A 26,163-nucleotide genomic window follows, 5' to 3' on the forward strand; every position below is an offset into this window, starting at 1 on the left:
TTCTGTTGTATATATACTAATACTAGATGATCAATACAAAACGCATATCTAAAATTCTGAAATTCTCAATCCAATCTATATAACCAAATTTTTAAGTCTAGAACAGTAATTTACGTTTCCTATATTAGATAGAAATTACTACATATTATGATTACCTTAAAGTATTCTTTCTTCACGTTGTATTGAGCATGAGATGATCCTAACTGCTTCAGTAATACTGTCAAAGCTGGAAGATTATCGATACCCTTAACTGCGTGATCAATAGTTTCCATAACGCGTGTTGTATGAAATACAAAATTTTCATTGGTTGCTAGTTGGTCATGAGGTACGTCTTTTATCTTTTCAAATAAACGTTGAACATCGGGATGTTGTTCAAAAAGCCTAGTGACGATACCAAGAAAAACAGATATTATTAGATGATGGCCTTATCGTACATAACATGTAAATAGGGCAAGTGATGGTCGTAATTTATTATACCATATGTAGCTATATTGAATTCTATCTGTAAACTGCGTAGCATAGTTATTGGTAAGAATTTGTTTTGATTATTGGATAATTATTACGTACTTTATTAAAGAAACGATAGTGTACAATATTGCTCGCTTAAATTTTACCCTCATCTAGTTTTATTACCTAATCGTGTAACTTTTCGATTTGGAGATAAAGATAATATTTGAGTGATACTATACTAATAATGATATAAATACGATGAAATACTGTTAAACATTTCTCGTTAGGGCCCAGGTGAGGCGGAAATAGCAACCGGGTTAACAGAGTAGAGCTCAGGATGTGACATATTCTATAGTACAGCTAAAACAGCCATAATAAAATTCACAAAGCTATCTAACTTTACGTAGCGTAATTATTGTTCAAATAATAACTATTGAGAGAGAAGTACTGTAATCTAGGTGAAGAAGTTGAGCAAGCTACGAAACATTTTCAGGAGCAGAATATCATGATTTGTAAACTGGATGGTGAATGTTGTAACATTATGATCTTATATAGAAGATGTCTAGTATAGTAATATCCTAATATACGAATACTTATCATATACCATTTAAGTACTGTATTGCATTACATTCATAATGTACGGCATCATGGCGACATATAGACGACATGCTATACATATAAAGACATTATCTCAATCTCATCTAAAGCCTATAAATACCCTTGTAAGCTAACTCGTTAGTTAGTTCCTACGTTCCTGCTATCTCAAATACCTTATCTATAACAACCATATCATTGTTAGCCTATAACTTGTATCTCAATAAAATCCTTTATACCTTCTATCATCGTCTACCTTAAAATACTTTACGCTACTTAAAGAAGATATTATTACAAATGTTAACACCTAAGTACAGCCTACTATGTATAAAATTAAATTAATAGCAGCAAATATTGCATTAGCCTCAATTAAAGACCTTACATAGAGCGAAAGGTTGGAAACGTGATAATCATACGACTAATTATATATAATCATTAATTAGAATACACCTGTAATATCAGATTCATATACAGTATATGTGTTACGGCTATTCTTTAGATTCTGTCTAAATCTTATTATCTAAGCAACAACTGGACAAAGGACATTAGCACTAAGGCTGGCCGTTTATCAATGTGCAATCTTATTATACACATTGTATAGCTTTTAAATCATCATCATACTTAAAAATTTACAAAAATTTCTGTAAGTAGATGTTACAGTTACCATCTTCAGACTCTTACTCTTTGAAGCTACGGTACTATTTCATTTGTTACATTTATGTATCTCCTGAACTATATATATGCAATATATATAATTTGAGTGAAGATGAAAATAGTTCTGAAATTAATATCTATCTGCCTAATGTGTCTATGCTATACATCTATATAATTTTTGAATGGTTTTATAACTTTCAAAATAGCTTTACCTTTAAATCAACAGTAGTAATTGTGCAGTAATGTAAGGTTAGATTTGTAAGTTTGGGTTAAAACAGCTTAATCACCTGACATTTATAGTTTACTGTGAATTTAGCGTACTATGTTAATTTGTAATCCCGTACAAAAGCTAGAAAAGTATTTGTAGGGGTTTATTAATGGTTAATAAACATTCCTATGATTTTAGGGAAGTGCTTGTATCGTACAGTACCACATTTTATGAAATTAATCAATTGATCTATCCGAACTCGTTCAAAAGATGGTTTTATAAGATTGGATACGGCAAGTTCAGTTTTACGATTCATTAATATAAGAAAATGCATACAGCGGATAACAATTAAGAAGGAATTTAAATATTTGATAGAGCAATTAATATTTTTTTCTATTGTTTTCTGGCCGCTTATTCCATATCATACAGTTCAATCATTTTGATTACAAAGTACTAAACATTTATCTAGTCAATATGGTATAGTATCAGGAATGGCTTATCTTCATTGATTAAATTACTAGATAGTGTAGAGATATCTAATTACAGCTAGCTATCCTACGGTCCGATTCGAATTTGCAGCAACTGAGCAGCCTTATTAATAGTAACCTAAATTAGGTATTGCTAAAAAAGGTGTACACTCACAGTAATATACGGTATACAGCATACTATAAAGTGAGGGCCTTAGTATACAGTACAGTGTAGGCATAAGTCTTAAAATGTGCACTAGTAAGTTAAAATATTCATATAATGTTAGCGTTGTATTATCAACAAATACTTTTCCATAGATTATTTTCAAGATATGGGTAATTTTCTAGTCATACGTGTGACGCCACAAGGTAAAAACCCTTACAGGAGGCTATAAAAATATCATAAATTACATTTATACTATTCTTGAGTGTTGAGATTTTATCCACCGTCTACTGATTGGCATAGAGATCAAACAATGAAATAAGACGGCAAGAAATCAGGGCTTAGACCTAAAGTAATCGCAATTTATACCTTGAATACTGCTACATAAATAACTGCCAGGCTTATAAAGAGCTCATGTCATTAGATAACTTGACCACTATGATATAAACTGAAATATATCATCGTAAAGTCATAGTTCAATTAAGTTAATTTACTAGAGGTATATACAACTACTATACCAGAGGACTGCATGCAAGTATACTGATAATAGAATATATTCGTAGTGCACGGTTAAATCAGGCACTATTATAGTTATCTTGATGTATTTCTGTTATAAATATTAAGAAATTGTGTATAATATTTCCGGAAACGACAGAAGATTTGTTGAAAATCACTGTAGTTGAAATCGTCATGAGCTGGTTATGATGCATAATCATCAATTTGACTAGGAGAACGCCAATGTGCTGTGCTTTCGTAATTTACGTAAAAATCTGAAATATTAAAATACTATACTTGTACGTACCTCAAGAATAAAACTGTACCATGTTTTTTCAAGTCTGGAGCTACTAAAGCCCAAGTTTCCCTTATCGTTTGCAAATCCTGAGCAGTAGGAGCCATTTTAGTGTTAGTTTGATCCTGATTTTGTAGTGGTTGTGGCTTATTCACATCGTTCGTAACTGTTGTTTGCTTAGATGATGAGCACCCCATTATCTTAATTGACAGATATGAGAAACAATATTATAATTAATTATAATTAGAGTAATCATAAATAATAATAATAATAATAAAGGAAGAGAAGTGGGATAGGGGCGGAGAATGAATATAAATGGATACATTTTGTGCCTTTAAATTACTAGACTCTAGTATAGCATCAATGATTTGATTCACTTTTTTGTGTTATCTTACGGAGCTAATAGCTCCTACGAAGCAATTAACGCTTCATATTAATTTAACTTTATTAATTGCTAATATTGTTTGCCTCACAAGCAGGCAAACAAACACAATCAATATAGTTTGTTAATTAATATATAGTATAGCATCGGGTGCTATGATAGTGTAGTATGAGTATACTACTGTATAGCTCACTATAGCGCTTGGACGCTATTCGTATGTATGCACATACACTAGCGATGACCGAGCGAGAGTATATCAGTAGCTGCAGTTGCTGTTTAATTGACTGTACTCGGTGCTGAGCTAGTCTTAGATGTCAAAACCTAACTTTCAATAAAAACAATTTAAAACTACTCCTGTTGTAGGAATTGCCTAATCTGTTGCAGACTAGCTATACTGTGCGGTAGTATCGATCTAAACTTTTAAGTTTAGTAACTTACAGTTAATTACAGGGTGATTGTGACATCGATAAAGCGCTAGCTTTGTAAAATATAGATATACATCTTCAACGGAGCGTATGCGTATAATAAATCTATGCCTGAACTTTCTTCAAAATTTTAATACTAGCCATAACGTCAAAATATTCAATTTGAAATGCTAATTTCAAAATACTATGCTTGATTGTGGTGTGTTTTGAAAGGAGATCATAGGTTAATACAGTAAAGTTTGTTGATTCCTGGAATGACCAAACAGAGGTTCTCTATTAAATACGCGTGTGCGAACCCGCTCCAGTACTATTTTAAAATATCAAGTTGGGTAATGTAGGTCCTAACAAGCTTCACTGGTGCAATAAATGTAGACACTTATTATGATAGATACAAGTGATAACTCATTAAGATCGATAGATAGGAAAATTTATATAGATATCATTTATAACATACTCGTATGATGAACTGTGGTGCCAATCATGCAGTAGTTCATATAGGTAAACGACACTGTTGTCATTAGCGTTATTCTCTAGAAAGCATGTTTCATAAATAATAATTTGAACTTGTTATATTGAGAGAGAAGCACCGACTATTTAATGGTTCTATGATATACAATATAATCACACTGAAGATTTTAATTCTTGTATTTAAATTAAACTGATATATTTAAGGAACGAACGTTATCTACTTAATGTAATCATATAATTAATATAAATTACCTATTAGAATAACTGGCATTTTGCAGAGCGTGATAACACATCTACCATATGTAGCTTTGACGATACAGCATACAAAGCACATGCATAGTTTTGTATATCTCCGTCAGCATAGTATAAGCCGTTAGATAATCTCAATTTCATCAGGGGCAATAGTGTTAGGTAACGTTTTCTGGTGTCTAATAAAATTATTTAAAATAGCGCTGAAACAAAACCAGCTTACTGCCATTACGGTTCCTTAACTATATTGATTTGAGTGATATATTAAAATGGATTTATTGAATGATAATTTATGGCAAACTTATCATGGTTAATAAAAGATGTAGTCATTCAGTAGCATATAGTTCTAATTGCAGTTTTATAGTATGGATGTATAAATAATTTTTGTACGATTTACACTTTTTTAATGATCATTTAATCTTGCTTACCTTGATAAAGAAAATTCGGTACGGATAAAATGTACTGTGTAGGCTCTATATCGTATTGTATATAGTTGTCAACAAGTATACTTACCGTTTACGCAAAATAAATTTGGATCGATCTCAACTGTTACTAAGTAGATGACAATAGTATCTGATTAATTGCGAACTCATTATTATTCGCTATGTAACAATAGAAACATGAATAAAATTGTTTATTGCATTAATTTAAATATCACAATTCATCTGCGTTTTTTATTCTTACTTCTGTTATAATTATATTATTGATATTGGCTAATTGAAAGAGTACAGTATCAAAATAATAGTTTTTGTGATATTTTCTTTAGTAATATTGAACGTTACGATTATCAATAAATGCCTACAGATATACGAATCAGTGATGCCAAAGCATTATTATTTGCGTAACTATAGATAAGGGTAAATATTGATAAAATAGTATTACCGGGTAAGCGTCCCCTTAAAATTTTTAGACTGTTTCTTCTAAAAGAGGTGGCGCTTACCCTGTACTTTACTGTATATACAGTATACTGCAGTTCGCTTTTAATATCAGTAGAATTGATTATGTTTAATTACAATGTTTTGACGCAAATGTGTAAATAAATTATTGATTACGACATAATATTTATGGTAATGGTGTTAGCTGTGCATGGAGACAGTTTTATCTAGATATTTTTAAAAGAAGTTTACGAGGTATAAGGAAGTTACGATGCCTTAAATATGGAATGACGCCAATGCGTCCTTAAATTTCTAGATTGCTATTTTAAAAGATTTCTGCTTATAAATAGCGATAGGGTCATACATTTAATTAATTGTAGATAGATGGTAGAGTTTGAATGAGGAGATTGAATATCAAAAGTATGATTTGTGCGTACAGTCTTCATACTTACAGCCTAGCTTAACTTACCATAATCATACAAAAACTTTTAACTATGTCCAAACAGTTTGTCGTACAACTAATACAGATACGCTCCGTATATTTCTATAGGTACTATAAAATATTTCTACCTTATCCTACTTTAATACGAAGGTATAATGTGTCTCTTTCGCCTTTATGGCATACACAATATAATTTACGAATCCCTAATGGAGATAAAACACATATACGCGCATATCCTACAGACTTCCGCGGAGGAGATGGTGACAGTACTTCAACCTTTTCATATAAACGTTCATTAATTAACTACTTAAAATACGCATAGCAATATACGCGTCGCATAGCTTTACAAGAGGACGATATTTCAGGCTCTAAGGATAAACTCGATTAGCGGGCTAGCTGATGCGCATATTGTTATATCCTATATTTACTACCGACCACATATTATTTATATTTTATACTTAATTCGATTATTATCGAAGCTCGAATGACATTAGTAAATCTCCAAAATTTCATTATATGCCCGATTCTCTGTTTGCATTAAATCATAATTAAATTTTTACATGACTTTCAATTACATAAAACAACATTATAATAGCAAAGATTAATTGTTTAACTGTAAATACTGTACCACACAGCCATTATTATCATATATATTAATTAGATCATACTATTATAGCACTACAGTATCATATTCTGCTCACGGTCAGTATCTGGACTCTTTTCGTATAATTTGTACGTGTACATTCGATATGTAATAAGATAACATCCAATAAAGCTAACTTAGCATTACCCACGAATAAAATTAAGTGCCCGCGTGTCGTACAATATAGCTCTAGATGATACGCGTATGTACGATACGTTAAGTATCAAGAAGAGAAGCTGTTAAATTTTAATACCGTTCAAATTTTGTCTCGACTTCCGGTAAAGAATAGTCAACCATCTAGAAATAAATTTGATACACAAAAAGAGCATTAGTCATGATGACTGTTATCCAACATCGCAACGGCAATAACTTTATCAATAGTACCTTCCTCTCATTAAAGTGATTGTACGTGTACAATGTAAGCGTATATTTGCTAATATCGATTTACAATTTGATTTATAATAAAAGTAGATCAAATCATAACCTAAGTCAACAAAAGCTTGTTTATTAGGCTAATATTTTTACATCGAGTTCAAAGTAAGGCTTCAATAGCATCTTTGCTATAGGGTTCCTATAGGGTTCCTATATCTTTACTATAGCATTAGCATACATTTACTGTAAGATTATTACTGTATGTCTTTACTATAGGAATACTATGCCCTAGCTATAGGGTGATTACTTGTATGCCTTTCGCGTAGAATTATTTTAGGACATCTTTAGCGTAAGATTACCACGTCTAGAATTGAGCAACCGCTTAATCACGGCCAAACGGAGAGTGAAGCTACTTTAAAATTTGGGCGATAATGCTTAGCTAGGTGGGTTGTATATATATATATAACTGTCATATATCTAGATATTTTTCTGCCGAGTAATAAATTCATACGTTTTGTGCAGAAATGCCCGGCTAAGCAGGGCTTACACTGGCTAGTAAGTCGAATAAAAGTGTTCTATGGTTGGAGCAGTAGATTATACTGCATGAGGCCGAATGTCCGAGCGTCCGAGTAGAGTTTCTTGTCCACTCCTTTCTGTCTGTATGAAGCTTGTTCCGTAAAACCTCTCAGTATTTGAGTATACAATAGTGTACATCCAGTATACCGATGTACAGTACGTACAGACGGTACGGTATCACACTGAACGCTAAACTCAGAATTTTCTCACCCGAAGTAAAACCCACTTTTAATAAGGTCTTTTTACTTTACTTTGACATACCTCAACAAGTGCAATCATCAGTAGAGTGAGAAGACAGAATAATAATAACTGATAGTAACTTTGAATTTTTTATACGACGTTGGCCAGAAATGATGTTATCACCTACCATAAAATTAAAAAATGGAGCCTACATGCCATTGATTGGCCTAGGTACTTGGAAGTCTAGTCAGAATAAAACTGCTAATGCTGTCAAAACTGCTATTGATGTAGGTTACAAGCACTTCGACTGCGCTCCTGTATATGGTAACGAAGTGGAAATTGGCAACGCTTTGAAGGAAAAAATGAACCTTGGTGTTGTTGATAGGCAGGACTTATTTATAACAAGTAAATTATGGAATACTATGCATGCTAAATCTGATGTAAGACCAGCTGTAGAAAAAACCTTATCGGATTTACAATTGGACTATCTGGATTTATACTTGATCCACTTTCCTTCGGCTTTTCGCAAGCCTGAGTCCGGTGTTACTGTACCACGTAATGATGATGGTAGCGTGCAGTATGCAGATATCCATTACCTTGAGACTTGGCAAGGTATGGAAGAATTAGTTCAAGCTGGACTAGTAAAAGCTATTGGCGTATCTAATTTCAATAGTAAGCAGTTAAGCGATATTTTAGATAATTGCACTATTGCACCTGTTGTCAATCAAGTCGAATCCCATGTTTATCATAACCAACAAAAGTTATTGGAATATTGCCAGCAGAGAGATATTGTGATGACAGCTTATGCGCCTCTTGGGTCTAGTGATAGACCATGGGCCAAGCCTAATGAAGTAGGCGTCTTAGATGATCCCATTGTGAAAGAATTAGCTAATAAATATAAGAAATCACCAGCACAAATTTTACTCAAATACCAAGCACAACGCGGGGTAGTTGCAATACCTAAAAGTGTAACCCCTTCCAGAATAACGGATAATTTGCAGGTATTTATCGCCTATCCTACTTTTGAATCCTACAGTCCTATTGATTAGAATTATTTATTGTTAATTGCAATGATAATGTAATAGTGGACTATGCGTTACATGAATTTTAATTCTTAGCTTTATGAGTACGGTTATGTCGGTTTATACTATATTTGAATATGTGGGCTATCAGTTCTGTCGCGTTAGTATTACAAATCTGCTATGCTTAGTTGAAAGGACCTTAATTTTTATAATCTAATGCCCAAACTGTTTGCTTATTTCCTACTAACGTTGGCATATTGCGTTTTACGTTTCAGATATTCGATTTTCAACTACAATCACAAGATTTTGAGAATTTAAATAAATTAAGTAAGGATGAAAATAAAGGCAGACTTTGTTGGTGTAGTTGGACTCTTCCACTGATCGAGGTATATCTTAAGTACAGTAATGCACAAGTTAGTTAATTATAATAACCCTTTTTGTCTTCGACAAAAATTTTTTCATGTAAAATGATGAAGTCCCTACTACATTTTAGAATAATATGTACTTATGCACGTATTTAACATGCTTTTTACAGGTTGATGGAAAATTAATGTCCAAAGGTTCTAAAGATTGTCCTTTATATCCGTTTCATGAGCCTTTTTAATTAATTGTATAACCTTCTGGAAGGGGGGAATCGTTTGGATACCCCCATTAAGTACCGTTTAGCATCGTCGTAACCTGTGTTTATAGTACTTTGTACCAAAGCATGTTAACGAGCTTGTAAATGTTCCTGAAGCAAAGAGAAAATCATCTACCCATGCGTATAAAATCCCGGATGATTATATATTTGATGTATCAACTATTGTCAGTGCTGAATTATCAGTTCATATTGAGAATTATAGTAATTGCAATGGTCTTTTGGTGACATTGTGAAATTGTTTTCGTAAAACGGAATTCATACTGTCTTATTAGATAGCACACTTTATAAACTCTCAAATCAGATACACCCTGCTTTGGTAAATATGAAATATACTTCAGCATTTTAATTCTCTTAATTGCCCTTTTGGTGTAGGTGATTTAGAAATTTTGATTCTCGTAAACATGCAATTTTTTTATTAGAACTACTTTTATATGTAGACACGTATAAATGCATATAATGATGTTGTCGTTTTTAGCTTTCTCATAGCAAATTTTAATTACATAATCTAATTGTTTATGTCCTTATTTGCTTGGCAATATACCGTAAAGGTGTATTTTATATGATGCCTCCATGAGTAGTACGTTATAATGCACCATAGACTATCCTAGATCATGAATAAAATTTGCCATTGACTTCAGAATTTTATAAGTTAGTATAGTCTGTAATGGTACGAATTTTGCTCTTTAGAATTTAAAACAGATATTTGATCTATTTTGATTTAGCCTTACCGGTATACCACGTATAATTTTATCTCTATGGAGTACACAATAAAATTCATGACAGCCCAAATAATAAAATGTGGGATGTCTGTAATTGTAGGTAATGTCTCGAAATGGTTAAATAAGAATCAGTAATTAACTCTGTAATTACCGGTAGTCACTCAATGATCCAGCTTTAAAATCTGAAAATTACACGCTTAAGTCCTAAGACGAATTATCCAAAGCCTGCAATAGAATATTCGAGATATGGGACCGTTCATCTTTTGCACAGCTTCGTTGATGTGATGGTTTTGTATGAAATATACTAGAGCTTCACGCTATCATACGTTAGATTTTTCAATCTAATCTGTTATTTTTGGTGCAGGTGTTCACATCGTAACGGCACTCCTAATTAGTGATTTATTCTAGAATATTTTTATCATTATTATGTGGGCTTTAAATAAGTAAACATGCAATAATTACTAGTTTAGGCTTCTTTAACGTCGCTAAATGGCCCCTAAAACTACATTACACTAAATTTAAGAGGCTAATAATACCCGAAAAAAGTAACAATTACTCTCTTGTAACCTAGCTTTGTGGTTTTTATTTGCATTATGCATAATTATTACAATATGTTGGTAATATATGGAAATTCGAAGAAGCTTTTCTTGAATATTGTATCTAACAAAAGTTATACATACTTGTACATACAGTACATTAGAGCTTTATCAAATCGTAACGATTGCGATGTATGAGATTTTAATTATATTATAGTTTTATGGCTTAGTATGCTTAAATTATATAAAATTTACTTAAATGGTGCCGGTAATTGATAATTATAATTAAAAATTGGCACATTTAAATTATTAATTGGATCAAAATATAATTCCTTCGTTCATAGTTCTTTATAAAGCTGTGCAGAATTAGCCTAAATATTTATTTACATCATTGATGAGTCACAGAGTAAAGTTGATCCTTTTGACAACTTAGAAAATATCTCCCTCAATGCAATTACAAGTACGATAAAAATTTTATATTGTACAAGACGCTAAGTGTTACTTAATGCAATAAAAATTTTTTGATTGCTTTAGTATGATTTGATTGAAGGATATATATCACTTATGACAGATTAAGAGAAGCTTGTACGGTTAAGTTTTTAATTCTTCTCTTTGTTCGTCATCGTCATTATTGCTAACATCATTATTTTTTAACTCGTTATTAGGCGTTAACTGACCGGAAGATAATTTAGAATCGGAAGCATTATCTTGAGTGTTCTTGCCATTTTGATAAGAAGTTCTGGATTTTATATTATAATATTCATATTTAAATTAGGATTAGTAAGCGATTTCTTATTTTAAGAATATTAATTGTTGAAAATTTATGTTATCAGTGATTTTATTTACCCATGATGTGATTGCTGTCCTTCAGAATCGTCTCCATCATCAACGAACGGCATTAAATTTGTTTTGTTAAATTTTTCAATCGGTTCTCCAATAATGCCAACGCTATTACACGCACATGATTAAGATTCGAATGATTAATTCATTACGTGTGAGATACTAAAGTCGCTTTCATAATTCAATAGTTTAAACTAAATAAAATAACGCAGTTCTATTACTTGTTGCTTTCCAGTTGTGCTAATTCATCTGCACTAACGTCTTCTTCTGTGCCAAGATTGTTTGATGTTACCTTAAAGTCCCTATTGTTTGAGATATGATAAGTTAATCTTAATTCCAAATAACATAGAATATAATAAATTATCATAAATTTATGTACTCTAATTTATAAGGTTTTGCACGACTCATCAAGTGGGGAGATTGCTCCGAAGTGGAAGGCAATAGGGCAACAACAGCAGGTGATCGAGCGCTTGGTGATTTTGTTATAGGAGCGTAAAATTTTTAATGTTAAAATTAGTTATGATAACTATAATATACCTGTTACACCAGATACGTTTTAATAAAGTAAAATATCAACTATTGAATAGCCTAGAAAATTCAACTTACTTGATTAGAGAGTTAATTGGTGGTCTCTTGCTGTTGTATTCGAAGACAAGTTAAACGTTTAAATTATATAAAACTTAACAACATGTAAGCAAGTGTTGAAAGAATTTTACAAAACTTAATTTATCCATTTATAACTTTCGTTAAATTATCTAAACAATATGCAATTATTTAAAACAATTATTTTGAATATCATTAAGATATTGAAAGCTTACGGTAAATGCCTGACAGGACGAGGTTTAGGAGTTATTGAATTCCTTTTTTCTTCTATAGAATCTTTTGTTTTACTTTTACTATTATCGTCTTGGTCATCGCGATCAATTTTTCTACCTTCTTTATTTTCGTCGATATTGGTGAGATTAAAGTCTTGAACGGCTACAACCAATGCATCAATCGCATCTTTGCTGTTGGTATTAAATATTATTCGAATAAATTATCACGATATTATTATACTAACATATAATGGTCAGACTATTAAAGTTCGTACCATCGCTGGATTAAACCCTTCTAGGTTAATTGAATTGCTATACTTAATTTAAAGAAATTTAATACAGCTATTTTTGTGCATGCAGTGAGGAAATCAAGAAATACTTACGTTTGAGATTTCGTTATAGCGCTAGGCTTGCTCTTTTTATGACCCACTTTCGAATTTCTTGAATTTGTTACCGGTAATTTGTTGATATAATGATTTATGTCATCACGTTTTAACAGTTTATCTGCCATCTTAAGTTTTATGATTAGATTCAAAAATTTACTTACACAGTTTGGCGCATGTAACCGCCAGCAAATTCTTTTTTTTTAGCGCGTAATTCCTTCACCTTAACATCAACATATCTTTTAATTTCAGATTCGTGTGGATCTCTGTCATCACCCACTAAGATTAATAAAAAGTACAGTAAATTAAAATAATCTTATCGCTTTCATTTCTACAGAATTCTCACATTTTATTGTGGATATAGCTATTGCAGAATTGTACGTTAACATTATAAGCTTTTATGATAAGTTAATACCAAAAAAAAACATATGAAATAGTAATTACCATCATCTTCTTTATGCAATGCTATATTATACATCTCCGATCTAAACAACCTAAAAAATATAAATTAATAAGTCTCCTTTAGTGTGATGAATGGAAAAATTTAGAGGAGCGTAAAATAAGTACTTGTATACTAGTAGATTTTGTTACTGCTTGTTAATTTCATATCCTTTACTCTCGTAAATTAGTGGTTAAATGAAATTCTACAATAAGATATGAAGCTGTATTACTCTGTATGTTTAGTATATTAGCTTTCTTGTCTAGCTAACAACTGGTATTCCTTCTATAATGTTGATGAGTTATGAAGATATTTCTCGAACTAGTTAACCTTAAACTTGCTAGCAGGATGCTACTCATTTAACCAACTGTTCGTCAGCTTTATTAGCTAAAAGCTAAATTAACTATCTTATCCTGAGCTGATCTTAAATGTAAAACTGAGTTTTCTTCTATACTTTTGTTTATGTAAGTTATAGTGGCCACAAAATGTTATTGTTGTGTGTAACTACTGTTCGCAATATAGGCTTACCGTCCCATTTCTTTGGTAACTTCATTAAAATATTGTCTTCTAAAGGCGATATTCACAACACATGTCGAAAATGCGTACAAATTCTATGTATAATTTGATAAAGTGAAGATTTATATTTGATAAATATTACTGATAGATTATTCATGCTGTCTAATAAATAAAGCATGAAAATCATGGGATTGCTAGGTTATATGCATACTTCGAAGGCATCGCGATCGGTAAAGATGGCCGAAACACGAGATCTATAAAAAGGTATTTTAAAATTGTATATACTTTAATAAATCACGCCAGTTACTAATAATAAACTAGTATCTAATCATGCAGTGTAATCACTGCTTACTTTCCACCCTGCATATGATGTTGTTCTTCTAAGCCTAGGCCCATAACTAGTACACAATATGCTTGACCGAGTTTTTTGGATGCGAATTTTAATTTCCTTAGCGTGCTACATGTATTCCTTAAATTTGCTTCTCTTTGCCATGGGCTACATTTAATGTCAGAGTAATAGTATCAATAATTTTTATTAAATATGGACTATAGTGATAAGTTATTTCAGCTGTCTAATATTATAATAGCGATTTCTAATAACAATTTATTACAACAATATACTGAGGTAGGATATTTATTTATGATGTGTGGCATACTTTTCCATAATGGTTGGCTTTCGATCTTCCTCAGTTTTTTCGATGAAGGCGGCAAAATAATGTAATACTGCCATAAGGAAGGTATCAAGTTGCAGAGTACTGCATTGGTACGACAATATAGTAGAAATAATGTCTTAGATCACTGGTTGAAACGTACATATAATAATATTTGGCGAAAAGAAATTAGTAGTTTCACTTACTCGATACATCTCTGAAACGTCTCATTAACTGCTCCTGTTTCATCTAATACTGCATCAAGAGCGGCTCCTTCATATTTTATATTATAAAATTATATTTCGATAAATATAACTGGTGTGTATTTTAAAATTGCGATAATACGATAAAATTTCTCGCAATCATTTAATTGTGAATTCAGTGCTTACTCTTAACATCTGCTAAAGTGACGACGGTGCCTTTACTAGTGTCATTTGCTCGTCTTGGTCGAGGTGATGTACTTGCATTTTGAAACGTGTACTTCACTTTATCGATTTTATGGAGTTGTTTTGCTGTTTGTGAGTTGGCTACTAAATTAAAACTGTGACAATTCAAAGTGGTAGAAGTAGATCAGAGCTAATACATGCCGTTATCGATAAATATTTGATGTTGCAAGAGCTTATTACTATGCTTTAAATAAAATAAGAATTTCAACCATACTTTTGTTTCTTTTTTCCATTAGTTACATAACTTATTGCTGCGCCCTGTTTGTTCTTCTTGACACGATGTCCAATATTTTGTTGATTCTTATCAACACTAGGGTTAAGACTGCAATAAAGTATAGATTTACGTGTAGCTTTAAGCTACATAGTCGAAATTCTGAATAATACCTTATTTTAATTTTGCTAGTACTTTAATGAGATGATTATTTCTTAATAACAATAAGCTAGATTTTTCTTGCACAAGTATAGTTGTACGACCGGCTTAAGGTCACGAATTGACTACCTGACACTTTCCAAATTTCCATCTTTCCAAGTCCATCGAACGTTTTCCGTTAATATGCTTTCTTTCTGTTATGAAAATTTAAACATTTAATTTCTTATTTCATAAAGTGAACAAAAATTAAGATTCTTTGTGAAATCTTTGATATTTAAAAGTTTTTTAAAAAGGCTATTCTTGTATGTCGGACAGTATTGCATGAAATGTACTTGTACCCGATATTACAACAATGTTATCGACTTACCTTTCCTTCTTTCGCCTTTGGGGTAGTCTTGCTCATTCTTGATTCCCTTTCCGTTTATAGCTATATCGTAAAACCAGTACCGCACTACGACAGTTATTTATAGGTTTGAATAAATTATCAGTATTTTAACCCTGAAGTTCTACTTAATTGATAATCCTTGATTATATGGTCATGTATCTAAGGAGTAGTAGTTAGCATTAATTGAGTACACTTTTCAGTTTGCAATTACTGGCTGATACTTTACCAATTCGTATCGATCTGACTACTTCATCTAGTTGCGTTCTATCCCTGACTGCCAAATCTCTACAGGAGTTACTGCAGCTGAACTGAATGATTTAATTCCTAGAATGTTCAAGAGAACAAACCATAAATGGACTTTTTTATACTGAATTTACGTGATATTGCTTGAGGTCTGAATGTGAACTTTGATATATTTACGTATATAACAAGCGTACTTGTATACAAGATTGGCAGTGCTAATAATTATAATAATGTTATGATGTAGTGATATATTGAAGCATCAATTTTTCTATATGAATATCACTAACTAGTCATAACACTATAAAATAGGCCGCAACTATGGCAAAGCAAATGGGAGAAACGTACTGTATAGTACTATACATACTTCTAATATGTACGAGTGTGCCACTGTACTCGACTTGCCATGTAAAAAGTAGTATCGTGTTTGTATATGCCTATGCATGGATGGTTGCATAGATACCGTTAAACAGTGGAGATGTCCCGATGTCCAGAGGCCTGGAATGGAACTATTGCCACTACATTCTTTACGAAATCCTGGGCTACAGTACACTGTATTGTACAGAAGATACTGTAGTAGCTTCATACAGTACTGTACAGTACAGTACAGTACTGTACAGTTCAGTACCGTAAAGCCAGACAAGCACTACTGTACGGTACTGTACTGTACAGTACAGTAGACCATACAGTGTACACTGTACACTGTACAGTGTAATTTCTTTTGGATATCGTACAGAGTACTGTAAGGTACTGTACTGTACAGTACTGTACACTGACTACTGTACAGGACTCAATAGCCTTCCAAAGTTTTTTGTACAGTGTACAGTACTGTACTGTACTGTAGGTTCGGTGACTGACAAGGCCCACTCCACGGACCGCGGTACTGTACTGTATACTGTACAGTAAACTACCATGTCTGTAGTCCGTGACGGACTCCGTGATGCCTACGTGTACAGTACAGACACATGTACATAGTACAGTACAGTAGAGACTCGAACTAAGGGTCTCTACTGCAGTACTGTATATTAGACTAGACGAACAAAATACGTCCAGTACAGTGTCACATATTTGTTTTTGGGGGGATGGGCGGTGGACAAAAAAAAAATAAATCGTCAGAATTTTGTACACTCTACTGTACGTACTGTACTGTACTTGGGCAGGGACGTAAAAGGCTCAAACGACAGAGGCACGCTGCCGTAATATATCGTTGACCAAGTTCCCAACACTGATATCGAAAGGGACTTCTCTAAGAGGAAAACCTTGGATAGCGTTTCAGCTTAATTTAACATTAATTAATACATAATAGTTGATACTAACAAGCAACGATTCATTCACTAATCAATTATACGAATAGGCCGTTCTTGAAAATATAAAAATAACAGGTAGGTTATTTAATGCATTACTGCACAAGCTATTGTTATACTGTATAAGTGTATGCGTATGCTGTACTATGTGGATACGGTTGGAATCCAGCTGCACACTGTGCACAGGTCTCTCTGTTACACATACAGTACGATAAAATGTGTACTGTATACTGTATGTACGTTATTTTATTTCAACTTTAGTAATGAAATTTGACGAAATGATTTCGCTAAATTGCGATTACTTTTTTTCTATCCTGTATTACTCATACATTGTAATGCATAGTATGCGATCCATCGGTAGAACACTGAAGCACATGTTCTATGATATTTCCGATATGTGAAAATAGTTAACTAATCAGACTTTGCTCTTAGATTGATCAACTATATACAGCAACGAAGCAAGTGTAGTTGACAATTAAGAAAGAGTACATAGCTTCCAGTTGGAGACTTGCATGATTTAGAGGTTACAAGCAGTCCACACAATTTTAAAAGCTGCACTCCTGTCAGATTACATTAGATTACAAAAGATGCTACTGTACAGTGTACAGTACAGTATACCGATACGGCTTTTTAGTTTTTGATGGCACCTAATGACTGATAACTAAAGTACTGTACAGTGTACACTGCTCACCGTACATTTTAAAACAGCCAGCTCTTGTTACAATATTAATGGAGTCATTTAAGTAACGATTCTAAAAAAATGTGGATGGCTTACGTACTGACGGGCAAATTCCTATCCACAAGTTCGAACTTATCACACCTGGACTGTACTGTACACTGAGTGTACAGTACTATATTTTGATTATAGAACTTATTTGATAATAATTAATTAATAATTATTATTATTATTATTATTATTATTATTATTATTATATACAGTACAGTAGTAATTATTGTAATAGGATACTAATTTAATATACAGTAGTTTACATTCTGATTGTTTTGTGACGTCGAAAGACTGCACTGTACAGTGTACACTATACCGGATATCATTTTGATAATATAGTTTGACTTGCTAAATGAATGATACTGTACTAAACTTTTCTTTGATATGTACATTGTACAATAATTGTATTCTTAATATCGTATGTTCGTAAAATGAGCTCTTGCTCAATGAGATATTCATTTATACCGCAAGATAATTGAACAATTATATAGTACCTGTAACTATACTCAGGCTACGCTAGTTGAACAAATTAAATTGTGGCATTGTGCCGTGTCTCTAGCTGCTAGTTATTTTATCTAATGTTCACATTGTATGGATAGCTAGCTACCACTACCAATTGATTTACGTAAAAATCTAGTACTACATTAGGTCCCTGAGTTTAGAGACATCAATATTCTCTGGCTGTCATGCTGCTTTTGGAAAAATAATCTAGTAATTGGCTAAAGGGACATATTCAATTTCAGCAGCAACCAATTGCTGGCTGCTGTAGTAAAAATCTTAGGAAGAATGAAATTTTTATTTAGGTCCACAATATAGATGAGCACATAAAACTACAGTCTGATGTAGTAAATGGAAGCACTAAAAACGTACATTTTTATGTTGTAGATGCAATTTTATTTGAGAATACTCGCATGTCGTATACTGTTTCAATGCTACAGTACTGTATTGATATCCTATGTACTGTACAGTATGATATACTGTTATATGAAACCTAATCATCACCCCTATTTTATACATATTAATTTTAGGGAAAATTACGTAATTAAATTTTAAATCTTATTTTTATATCGTAGAATGAGTAGATTATATGCGCATCACAATTCATCAAGTCTGTCTGAGCAGGCAGAATCAAAAGTCTTGATACTCTATACCGGCGGTACGATTGGTATGAAAAAAACAGAGAGAGGTTTGTTGATGTAATTGTTTAAGTCTATTATAATGTATGTATTTGATGCTAAATCTTGAAGATTCTAAATTTAACGTAAATTACAACGCTTATCTACTTCGAAGCGTGGCAAGTTAATATGTGACATTCGGAAACGATTCATATACTCGTACTATCAGAATTTAGAGTTATTATTGTTTTTTAAAATTAGCATTGATTTTATAATTATATTTATATATATATTAATTAGTAGCTTCGTACTAATTGGTGAGGCTTGTAATATAATATACAGTAGAAGATCTCTTAGCCTTTGCTTAAAATTTCATGTATAGCTTAGAATAATTTACCACTGACAGCAATTTAGGCGAATTAATAAGTTAAAGCTTTAATGTGATCTTATCGTCTACCCAATTAGGCTATGAACCTTATCCTAATTACTTAGCAAACTCATTAAAGTCCTTGCCCATGTTACACGATCCTAACTATGATCAAGAGTTGTTCTCTCCTCCGGACAACTTGGAATCTCTCATTTGTCCGTAAGATAACTGAATACTTTTTTCCAAATATATTATATATCAATGTTATTGAATAATCTTATATGTAAAATACATTGGTGGTGGAATTATAAAGTCGTTATATAAAACTTGCCAAATAACCGTAATAAATCTAAAACTTAATAGTTGGAGGATGTAATAGTACTGTTGAGTGTTAATGTTTTCCTAATGTTAGAATATCGCGTAAATTTTAGCTATTTATGAGTTTTTGACATAATGCTATATCCCTTTTAAGAGTCTCAATTTATGGTTGTCGAGTTATTTATTGTGTTATGGAGTACGAACCTTTGATGGATTCATCCGATATGTCTATGGATGTTTGGGCAAAGATCGCAATGGACATAAGAAAATATTACGAAATATTTGATGGTTTTGTTATTCTTCATGGAACTGACACTATGGCTTATACGTCTTCAGCACTTTCATTTATGTTGGAAGATTTAGGAAAATCAATCATTTTAACTGGAGCCCAAGTCCCGATATACGAGCAGCGAAGTGACGGAAGGGAGAACTTATTAGGGGCATTGATAATAGCTGGTCATTATGTTATACCAGAAGTTACGTTATACTTTGATCATAAACTATATCGTGGTAATCGCGTTATTAAAGATAATAACCGCGAATTTAATGCTTTTCAATCACCAAATTTTGCGCCTTTAGCCAATGTGGGAATAGATATAGAAGGTAAAATTCGCTTGATAGCTTTGAAATTATGCATGACATAACTTTACAACTTCCTAGTAGGCTACATAGATAGATACATTATAATTCAGAAAAATATTAATTTAAAAGTTGAATATGTACACATATCTACGATCTTTGTTTGCGAATCAAAAAATGCTTTGCTGTCACTTTTAAGTTTTTATTGTTAATAACTCTTTTTATAGTTCAATGGAGTTCTATTTTTCGTAGTGGAAAATTACAGAAATTCCATATCTACACAAGTATGAGCTCAAACGTTGGTATTCTGAGATTATTTCCTGGTATTACTGCAGAAACTGTAAGCTGTAGCTGTATCATGTACAGCCCCATATATGAGAAATTAATATGAAAATTAAACTTCCTTAAATGCCTGTAAGAAACATTTCTCCTTACGCTGTAGATACGGACGTTTCTATTACCACCGATGGAAGGCGTTATATTGCTTTCTTATGGATCTGGAAATGCTCCTAGTAGATTCCCCAACATAATCAATGAATTTCGAAAGGCATGCGATCGTGGTGTGCTTATTCTGAATATCAGTCAATGTTGCAGAGGGTTTGTCGATGATTCATACATGGTAGGGAAGGTATGGCATATATTTGTGACTTAAGTACTACAGTATTGACGAAAATCGTATATGGTGTACTCTATCGTAAAGGAAGGTTATTTCTTAAAAGCTGAAATTTTTCATGCGATGATAGATCTTGACTAATGTTGGAATAATTCCTGGCGCTGACATGACACCTGAGGCTGCACTAACAAAAATGAGCTATTTACTAGGAAGAGATGATCTTGACCTAGCAACGAAACGTCGCGTACATTCTAAGTTTTCAAAAAGCTTTTACAACAAGTATAGGATATCAATAACTTCATAAATAATTTTAGATATGCGTTTTACTAGATGCTCAAAGAGAATTTACGCGGAGAATTAACAGTGCGTCTGTCTTGGAAAGAAAGTGAATTTATTAACAGCGTCGCACAAGCTTTGAAAGCAACATCTATAAAAGAAATCGATACCATTCAGTCAATGTTATTTCCGGTATTACTATGTTCTGCAGCCGCAGTTGGTAATGTCTCCTCTCTTAAAACGTTAACAGAACAGGTACTCGTTCACCCATGCAGTAATAATGAGCGTACAACACAATTGCACACTTTTATTATAACTATTGCGGGGCTAAATAAAGTTCTGCTATATATAAATTATATAGATAATATCGCTTCGGCTATCAAGGCTATGTTCATCATTTTGGTGCGAAATATATGTCCGTAATAACATAGTACATTATATTTTAATATCAAGGGTGCTAATGTAAACAGTTGTGATTACGATGGGCGTACCCCGCTACATTTAGCATCTTATGAAGGACATGTCGAAGCTGTTAGATTTCTGCTCGAAAAAGGAGCTTCTGTATTTTCAAGGGATCGATTACACAGAACGCCTTATATCGATGCTTTATTGAATAGGTGCAGTAAATTCTATTTAATTTTGTTTATTTTACTTTAATTAGGTTTATTACGTTACCTCGTGATGCTGTATAATTCAAGGATATTTACATATATATATATATATTTAGTTAATTGCAATATTTCGTACATAGTATGCGTTTTATAATTTCGACAACTGTTTAAGATATTGCTGAGGCTTAAAATTTAAAATATTTTCTAATCTAACTTAGCCAAGCAGAGGTTGTAAAAATTCTTAAGATTAGTGGAGCTCATCTGCATATCGGCGGAGAAGAAATAACTTTTTACCTAAATAAGTAGGTTTCGGCTTAAATATTAAGTGTATACACGAGAATTTAATTGTAATATTGGTTAGAGTTAATAATATTGTCTACTGTATCACCACATTTTAAAATTTATCGGCGTATAAGTTATACATAATGATCTACTCGATCGATATCAGAATTATTTTGTATTTTTATAAAATTTAACTGCAAACAATTGATGGTCCTTTGGAAGAAACTATATTTACTGTATTCATTGCATCTATTCTATTGTTTGAATATAGCCTTATCGAAGAGAATAACGTCAAGTCACTAAAATTGTGGGAAGAAGCTGGAGTCGATTTAAACTTGAAGGGTTCTGATTTTAGAACTCCTTTGCACACAGTATGTCACTTCTTAGATTGATTGGATTAATGCTTGTAATTTGAATCATGCTCGCCAAATTGTATGAAATTAGACTGACTTCTGATCCTTTTAACATTAATGGAAAACAGTATACTTACTTTTATTATTAAGTCTCATGTGTAGATTTCTAACTGTAGGCTGTATGCTGTAACCGAATTGAAGTTGTTAAATATTTAATGGAGATAGGAGTGGATCTACAGGTCAGCCTAAAATTAGTATTCAATCACTTCTTTACTATTAAGAATGTACTTTGGTTCTCGTGATCGCTGGCTTTATTACCATCATTTTTGTCTACTTTCGTTTTAAAAAGGCGAAGGATATCTTTGGTAAAACTGCTATGGATTACGCAATAGCATTGAGCCGAACTAACATCATACAAGTTATGAACTATCCTTAACTATTTACAAGATCAGAACAGCGTAAATGCAGTTATAGCTCGGACCAGTTAAATGAAGAAAAGGAATGAAATTTGCGGAATAATATACGAGTACAATTAAGCTTTGGTTAAATAAGCTATTACTATTGGATTCTGGCAACAATTTCTACTTTTTAATTGATTAAGACTTTATCTTGAAGCCAATATAGGCAGGGTTCACACTGATTTACTATAGGTATAGGAGCGATCTTGTAATCCAGCTAAATATATCAGTGTCAAATCTTTATTAATAATGTACATTTGGTGCCTATAAATGTTCACACATTACATCAATCATACAGGTTATCGAAAATTGTTTTGGAGTTGAGTCTATTTATTTTGCTTGGGGTTTTTGAGCAATCATTTTAAGATAGTAAAGGATCATTCCTTCAGTACTAAGAGTTGATGTTGTGTTGTGAATGTTATGCACATCAAATAAAATCAACGATAAGCCAAAGTCAAGCAGTTCGTGACTTCGTGTACAGTAACGGTAATCTAATAAATTAGACAGAGCATTTGATACTATATTATTATCTAGAGACAATTGAACTTGTATTTTGGACTCTTCTAGAGTCTATCTTTACTGAAAGGTAATGATTTCCATAAATTTATAGCAGTTACGCTTCAGAATAATGAATTATAATTTTACAATGATTGTTTTCATCTGTTAACTATAGATTGTAAATACGTATTGTAATGGCTTACTGTACCGTACAACAAGCGCATTGACTCGGTGTCTTGGCTGAAAGAACAAATGTACAGTAGTTTGATGCACTATACGTGTACGTACGTATGTACAGTACTGTACAGTACTGTATATTCGATAAAAATGATCGATAGTAGCTGCCTACTATACTTCAAAGTAGTCCCAACCCTATTTTACATACGTACAGTATATTATATCGTATATCACAAACCAACCTTTTCATTTTTACTCAACAAAATACTGTATGTATGCTTATAAGGTCTCTCATTTTGATCGTTGCGGTGAATCTGCGATGTACTATATATAATGTGGTAGTATGCAACTTCAATTCCTTCACTAAAGCTAAGTTAAAAATCGAAAAGTCCCTGCTAAAGCCTACAGTACGTACGTATTTTGAATTCCAGTGGGGAATAGCGTGTCGTTAGTATCAATTATTACTAGAATAGCGCTCCTAGGTTCGATATTAAAGTTCTAAAAATTTTTGAAATTTCTATATGGTATCGGGTTTAAATAATAGTCATTATTGTGCCATATGTTGTGTTGTACAATATCCAAGAAAGAAAAACCATTCCGTCTGTGTACTGTATGGTTCTGCTTAATAAGCTCTATTATTATACTGTACAGTATTTACAATACTATATACTGTACGTACAGTAGAGCTTGATGTTTCGTGACGCGTCATCAGCGTACTGTACCATGTCTATGAATGGGGTCATCTGATTCCGATGCTATACACTGCAAGTGTAGAGTATGTACAGTACTGTACTGTACAGTGTACAGTGTACAGTGCTCCATTTATTTATTTATTTATTTACTGTATTTATTTACGGCATTTCCCTATTATGCTCTTCCTGTGTACAGTACTGTACTGTACAGTGTACAGTACCGTACTGAAAGTAAAAGTCGCTTAAAACGTTACTGAGAATGGCAGTGTACTTTTGTGTAAACTGCCATATTTCAAACTATTATTTTGCGGAAACCCCAGATCTGCCTGAAATTTGAGAACAACAGTACGCTACTAAGTGACAGGTTAGAGAAATGTCAGTGTATTTCTAGTGAAAGGAAAGATGCAAGTGAAAATTGGAACAAAATCCAGTTAATTAAATGATAGGTTAGTACAATTGAAGAAAGAAGTGAAACTAACAAAGGGTAAGCTATTGTGTATAATTTAAAATGTAGTACAGTACATAGTGTACTGTACTCTAGTTTGATTTGAAACAATTCACTAGTTTCGCTATTGCATACTAGTCTAAAGTCGAAGCGATTCATGAATTGAATACTTCTCATCGGTGCGTATTTCAACAAGACTAGTGCAAACTCCCGTCGCTTTGCTGACGGTTTATTTAGTCATATCACGGGATATGATATAATAGCGATGAAATGTATTTTACAGTACAGTACAGTACAGTATATCGTATTCGGAAAGCACACAAGCTGTAACTGTAGAACTTGGTTATAGCCTACGGGAGTAAGTACGGTACTGTTGACTACTAAATAGTCGAAGCTGCGGGGGTATTGAGTATCCTAGTAGTCCAAGTCGAGAATACTCAGAGTACAGTACTACAGTGGTAGGGTACTGTATGTGCCGTCTACAGTACAGTATACTGTACACTGTACAGTACAGTACTGTACATCTTTCGCTTTTATTTTGTGTACAGTAGAGAAAGAAAGAACGTTTAGTGTGCAATACAGTACTGTACAGCTCTGTTAAATCAATTATTGTAAGCTACTGTAGTGTACTGTAGCGTGTACTGTTTCCTACTGTAGAGAACTCTCCAGCCTTGGTGGAAGTGCTGTACTGTGTACAGTACGCACAGTCAACTGATAACTAGGCAAGACTGGGTATTTGATCATCAGAAGAAAGTGAAACTCATTAACCACACCGGTCTTTAGACGAATTAGTATGCGGCAGACTTTACAATAGAGTAGTCGCTACACTATAGGTACATCCAATAACCATTGAACTAATGCAGCTAACGGACAGATTCATGAATCATTTTTCGAACAAGTAGTATTGGAACTGTCTACTAAACGCAGTACATTCAAAAAACTATAAGAAATACGCCGTTGAAGAGAGTAAAAGTATATCGTTTAAAATCGATAGGGAACGCTGGACAGGCTAGCGTCATTTTTAATCTAAATTAAAAATGGCTAACAAGAATGAAGAAGAGTATGGGCTTACAACAGTATTGTTCCATTTTGGCTTTATCCGTCAAAAGAAAGTATTGGATGGAATCCAATACGTTAAATTACTGGACATGGCTTGTGAATTATTAAATGAAAAGGTGAGATTTTAGACACAAATATATCCATGCTTATGATAGCATCAGTATCCTCTATAAACATATACCAGCGTATACCGTACAGTACTGTACAGCACTTGTGTAGATGTGCAGGCTAGAAACTGCTGAAAATGGACCATGATGAGATATCGATTTCACTGACAGGATATCATTGAACTTAACTTAAAGTAATTAACTTTTAGTACATCACAGTAAGGAATTGAATCATGACTGAGC

The 26,163-nt window shown here is 32.7% G+C and overlaps 4 protein-coding genes across 4 annotated transcripts; 2 read left to right on the plus strand and 2 right to left on the minus strand.

Moving 5' to 3' along the window:
* Window positions 1–48: 48 nt before the first annotated feature.
* TRIADDRAFT_59832 (uncharacterized protein) lies at window positions 49–3,433 on the minus strand (the record flags this gene model as incomplete). Its single annotated transcript, XM_002115887.1, has 3 exons — window positions 49–75; window positions 156–381; window positions 3,339–3,433. The coding sequence occupies 3 exons, from the start codon at window positions 3,431–3,433 to the stop codon at window positions 49–51; spliced, it is 348 nt and encodes a 115-aa protein (XP_002115923.1).
* A 4,717-nt stretch (window positions 3,434–8,150) lies between these two features.
* Window positions 8,151–9,564, plus strand: TRIADDRAFT_50776 (uncharacterized protein; the record flags this gene model as incomplete). Its single annotated transcript, XM_002115744.1, has 3 exons — window positions 8,151–8,939; window positions 9,236–9,346; window positions 9,496–9,564. The coding sequence occupies 3 exons, from the start codon at window positions 8,151–8,153 to the stop codon at window positions 9,562–9,564; spliced, it is 969 nt and encodes a 322-aa protein (XP_002115780.1).
* A 1,882-nt stretch (window positions 9,565–11,446) lies between these two features.
* TRIADDRAFT_59834 (uncharacterized protein) lies at window positions 11,447–15,717 on the minus strand (the record flags this gene model as incomplete). The annotated part of the gene is made up of 17 exons (XM_002115888.1): window positions 11,447–11,594; window positions 11,702–11,803; window positions 11,917–11,997; window positions 12,302–12,331; window positions 12,514–12,702; window positions 12,894–12,950; window positions 13,058–13,172; window positions 13,338–13,387; window positions 13,861–13,943; window positions 14,060–14,102; window positions 14,201–14,344; window positions 14,505–14,603; window positions 14,705–14,771; window positions 14,888–15,039; window positions 15,159–15,266; window positions 15,444–15,508; window positions 15,682–15,717. The coding sequence occupies 17 exons, from the start codon at window positions 15,715–15,717 to the stop codon at window positions 11,447–11,449; spliced, it is 1,569 nt and encodes a 522-aa protein (XP_002115924.1).
* Window positions 15,718–19,044: 3,327 nt separating this feature from the next.
* TRIADDRAFT_30040 (uncharacterized protein) lies at window positions 19,045–22,523 on the plus strand (the record flags this gene model as incomplete). Its single annotated transcript, XM_002115745.1, has 10 exons — window positions 19,045–19,156; window positions 19,551–19,667; window positions 19,927–20,373; window positions 20,577–20,689; window positions 20,792–20,977; window positions 21,093–21,206; window positions 21,293–21,493; window positions 21,692–21,855; window positions 22,068–22,151; window positions 22,403–22,523. The coding sequence occupies 10 exons, from the start codon at window positions 19,045–19,047 to the stop codon at window positions 22,521–22,523; spliced, it is 1,659 nt and encodes a 552-aa protein (XP_002115781.1).
* Window positions 22,524–26,163: the final 3,640 nt, after the last annotated feature.

This window comes from Trichoplax adhaerens, genomic scaffold (assembly GCF_000150275.1).
Source record: "Trichoplax adhaerens TRIADscaffold_12 genomic scaffold, whole genome shotgun sequence".
NCBI classification, from domain to species: Eukaryota; Metazoa; Placozoa; class Uniplacotomia; order Trichoplacea; family Trichoplacidae; genus Trichoplax; species Trichoplax adhaerens.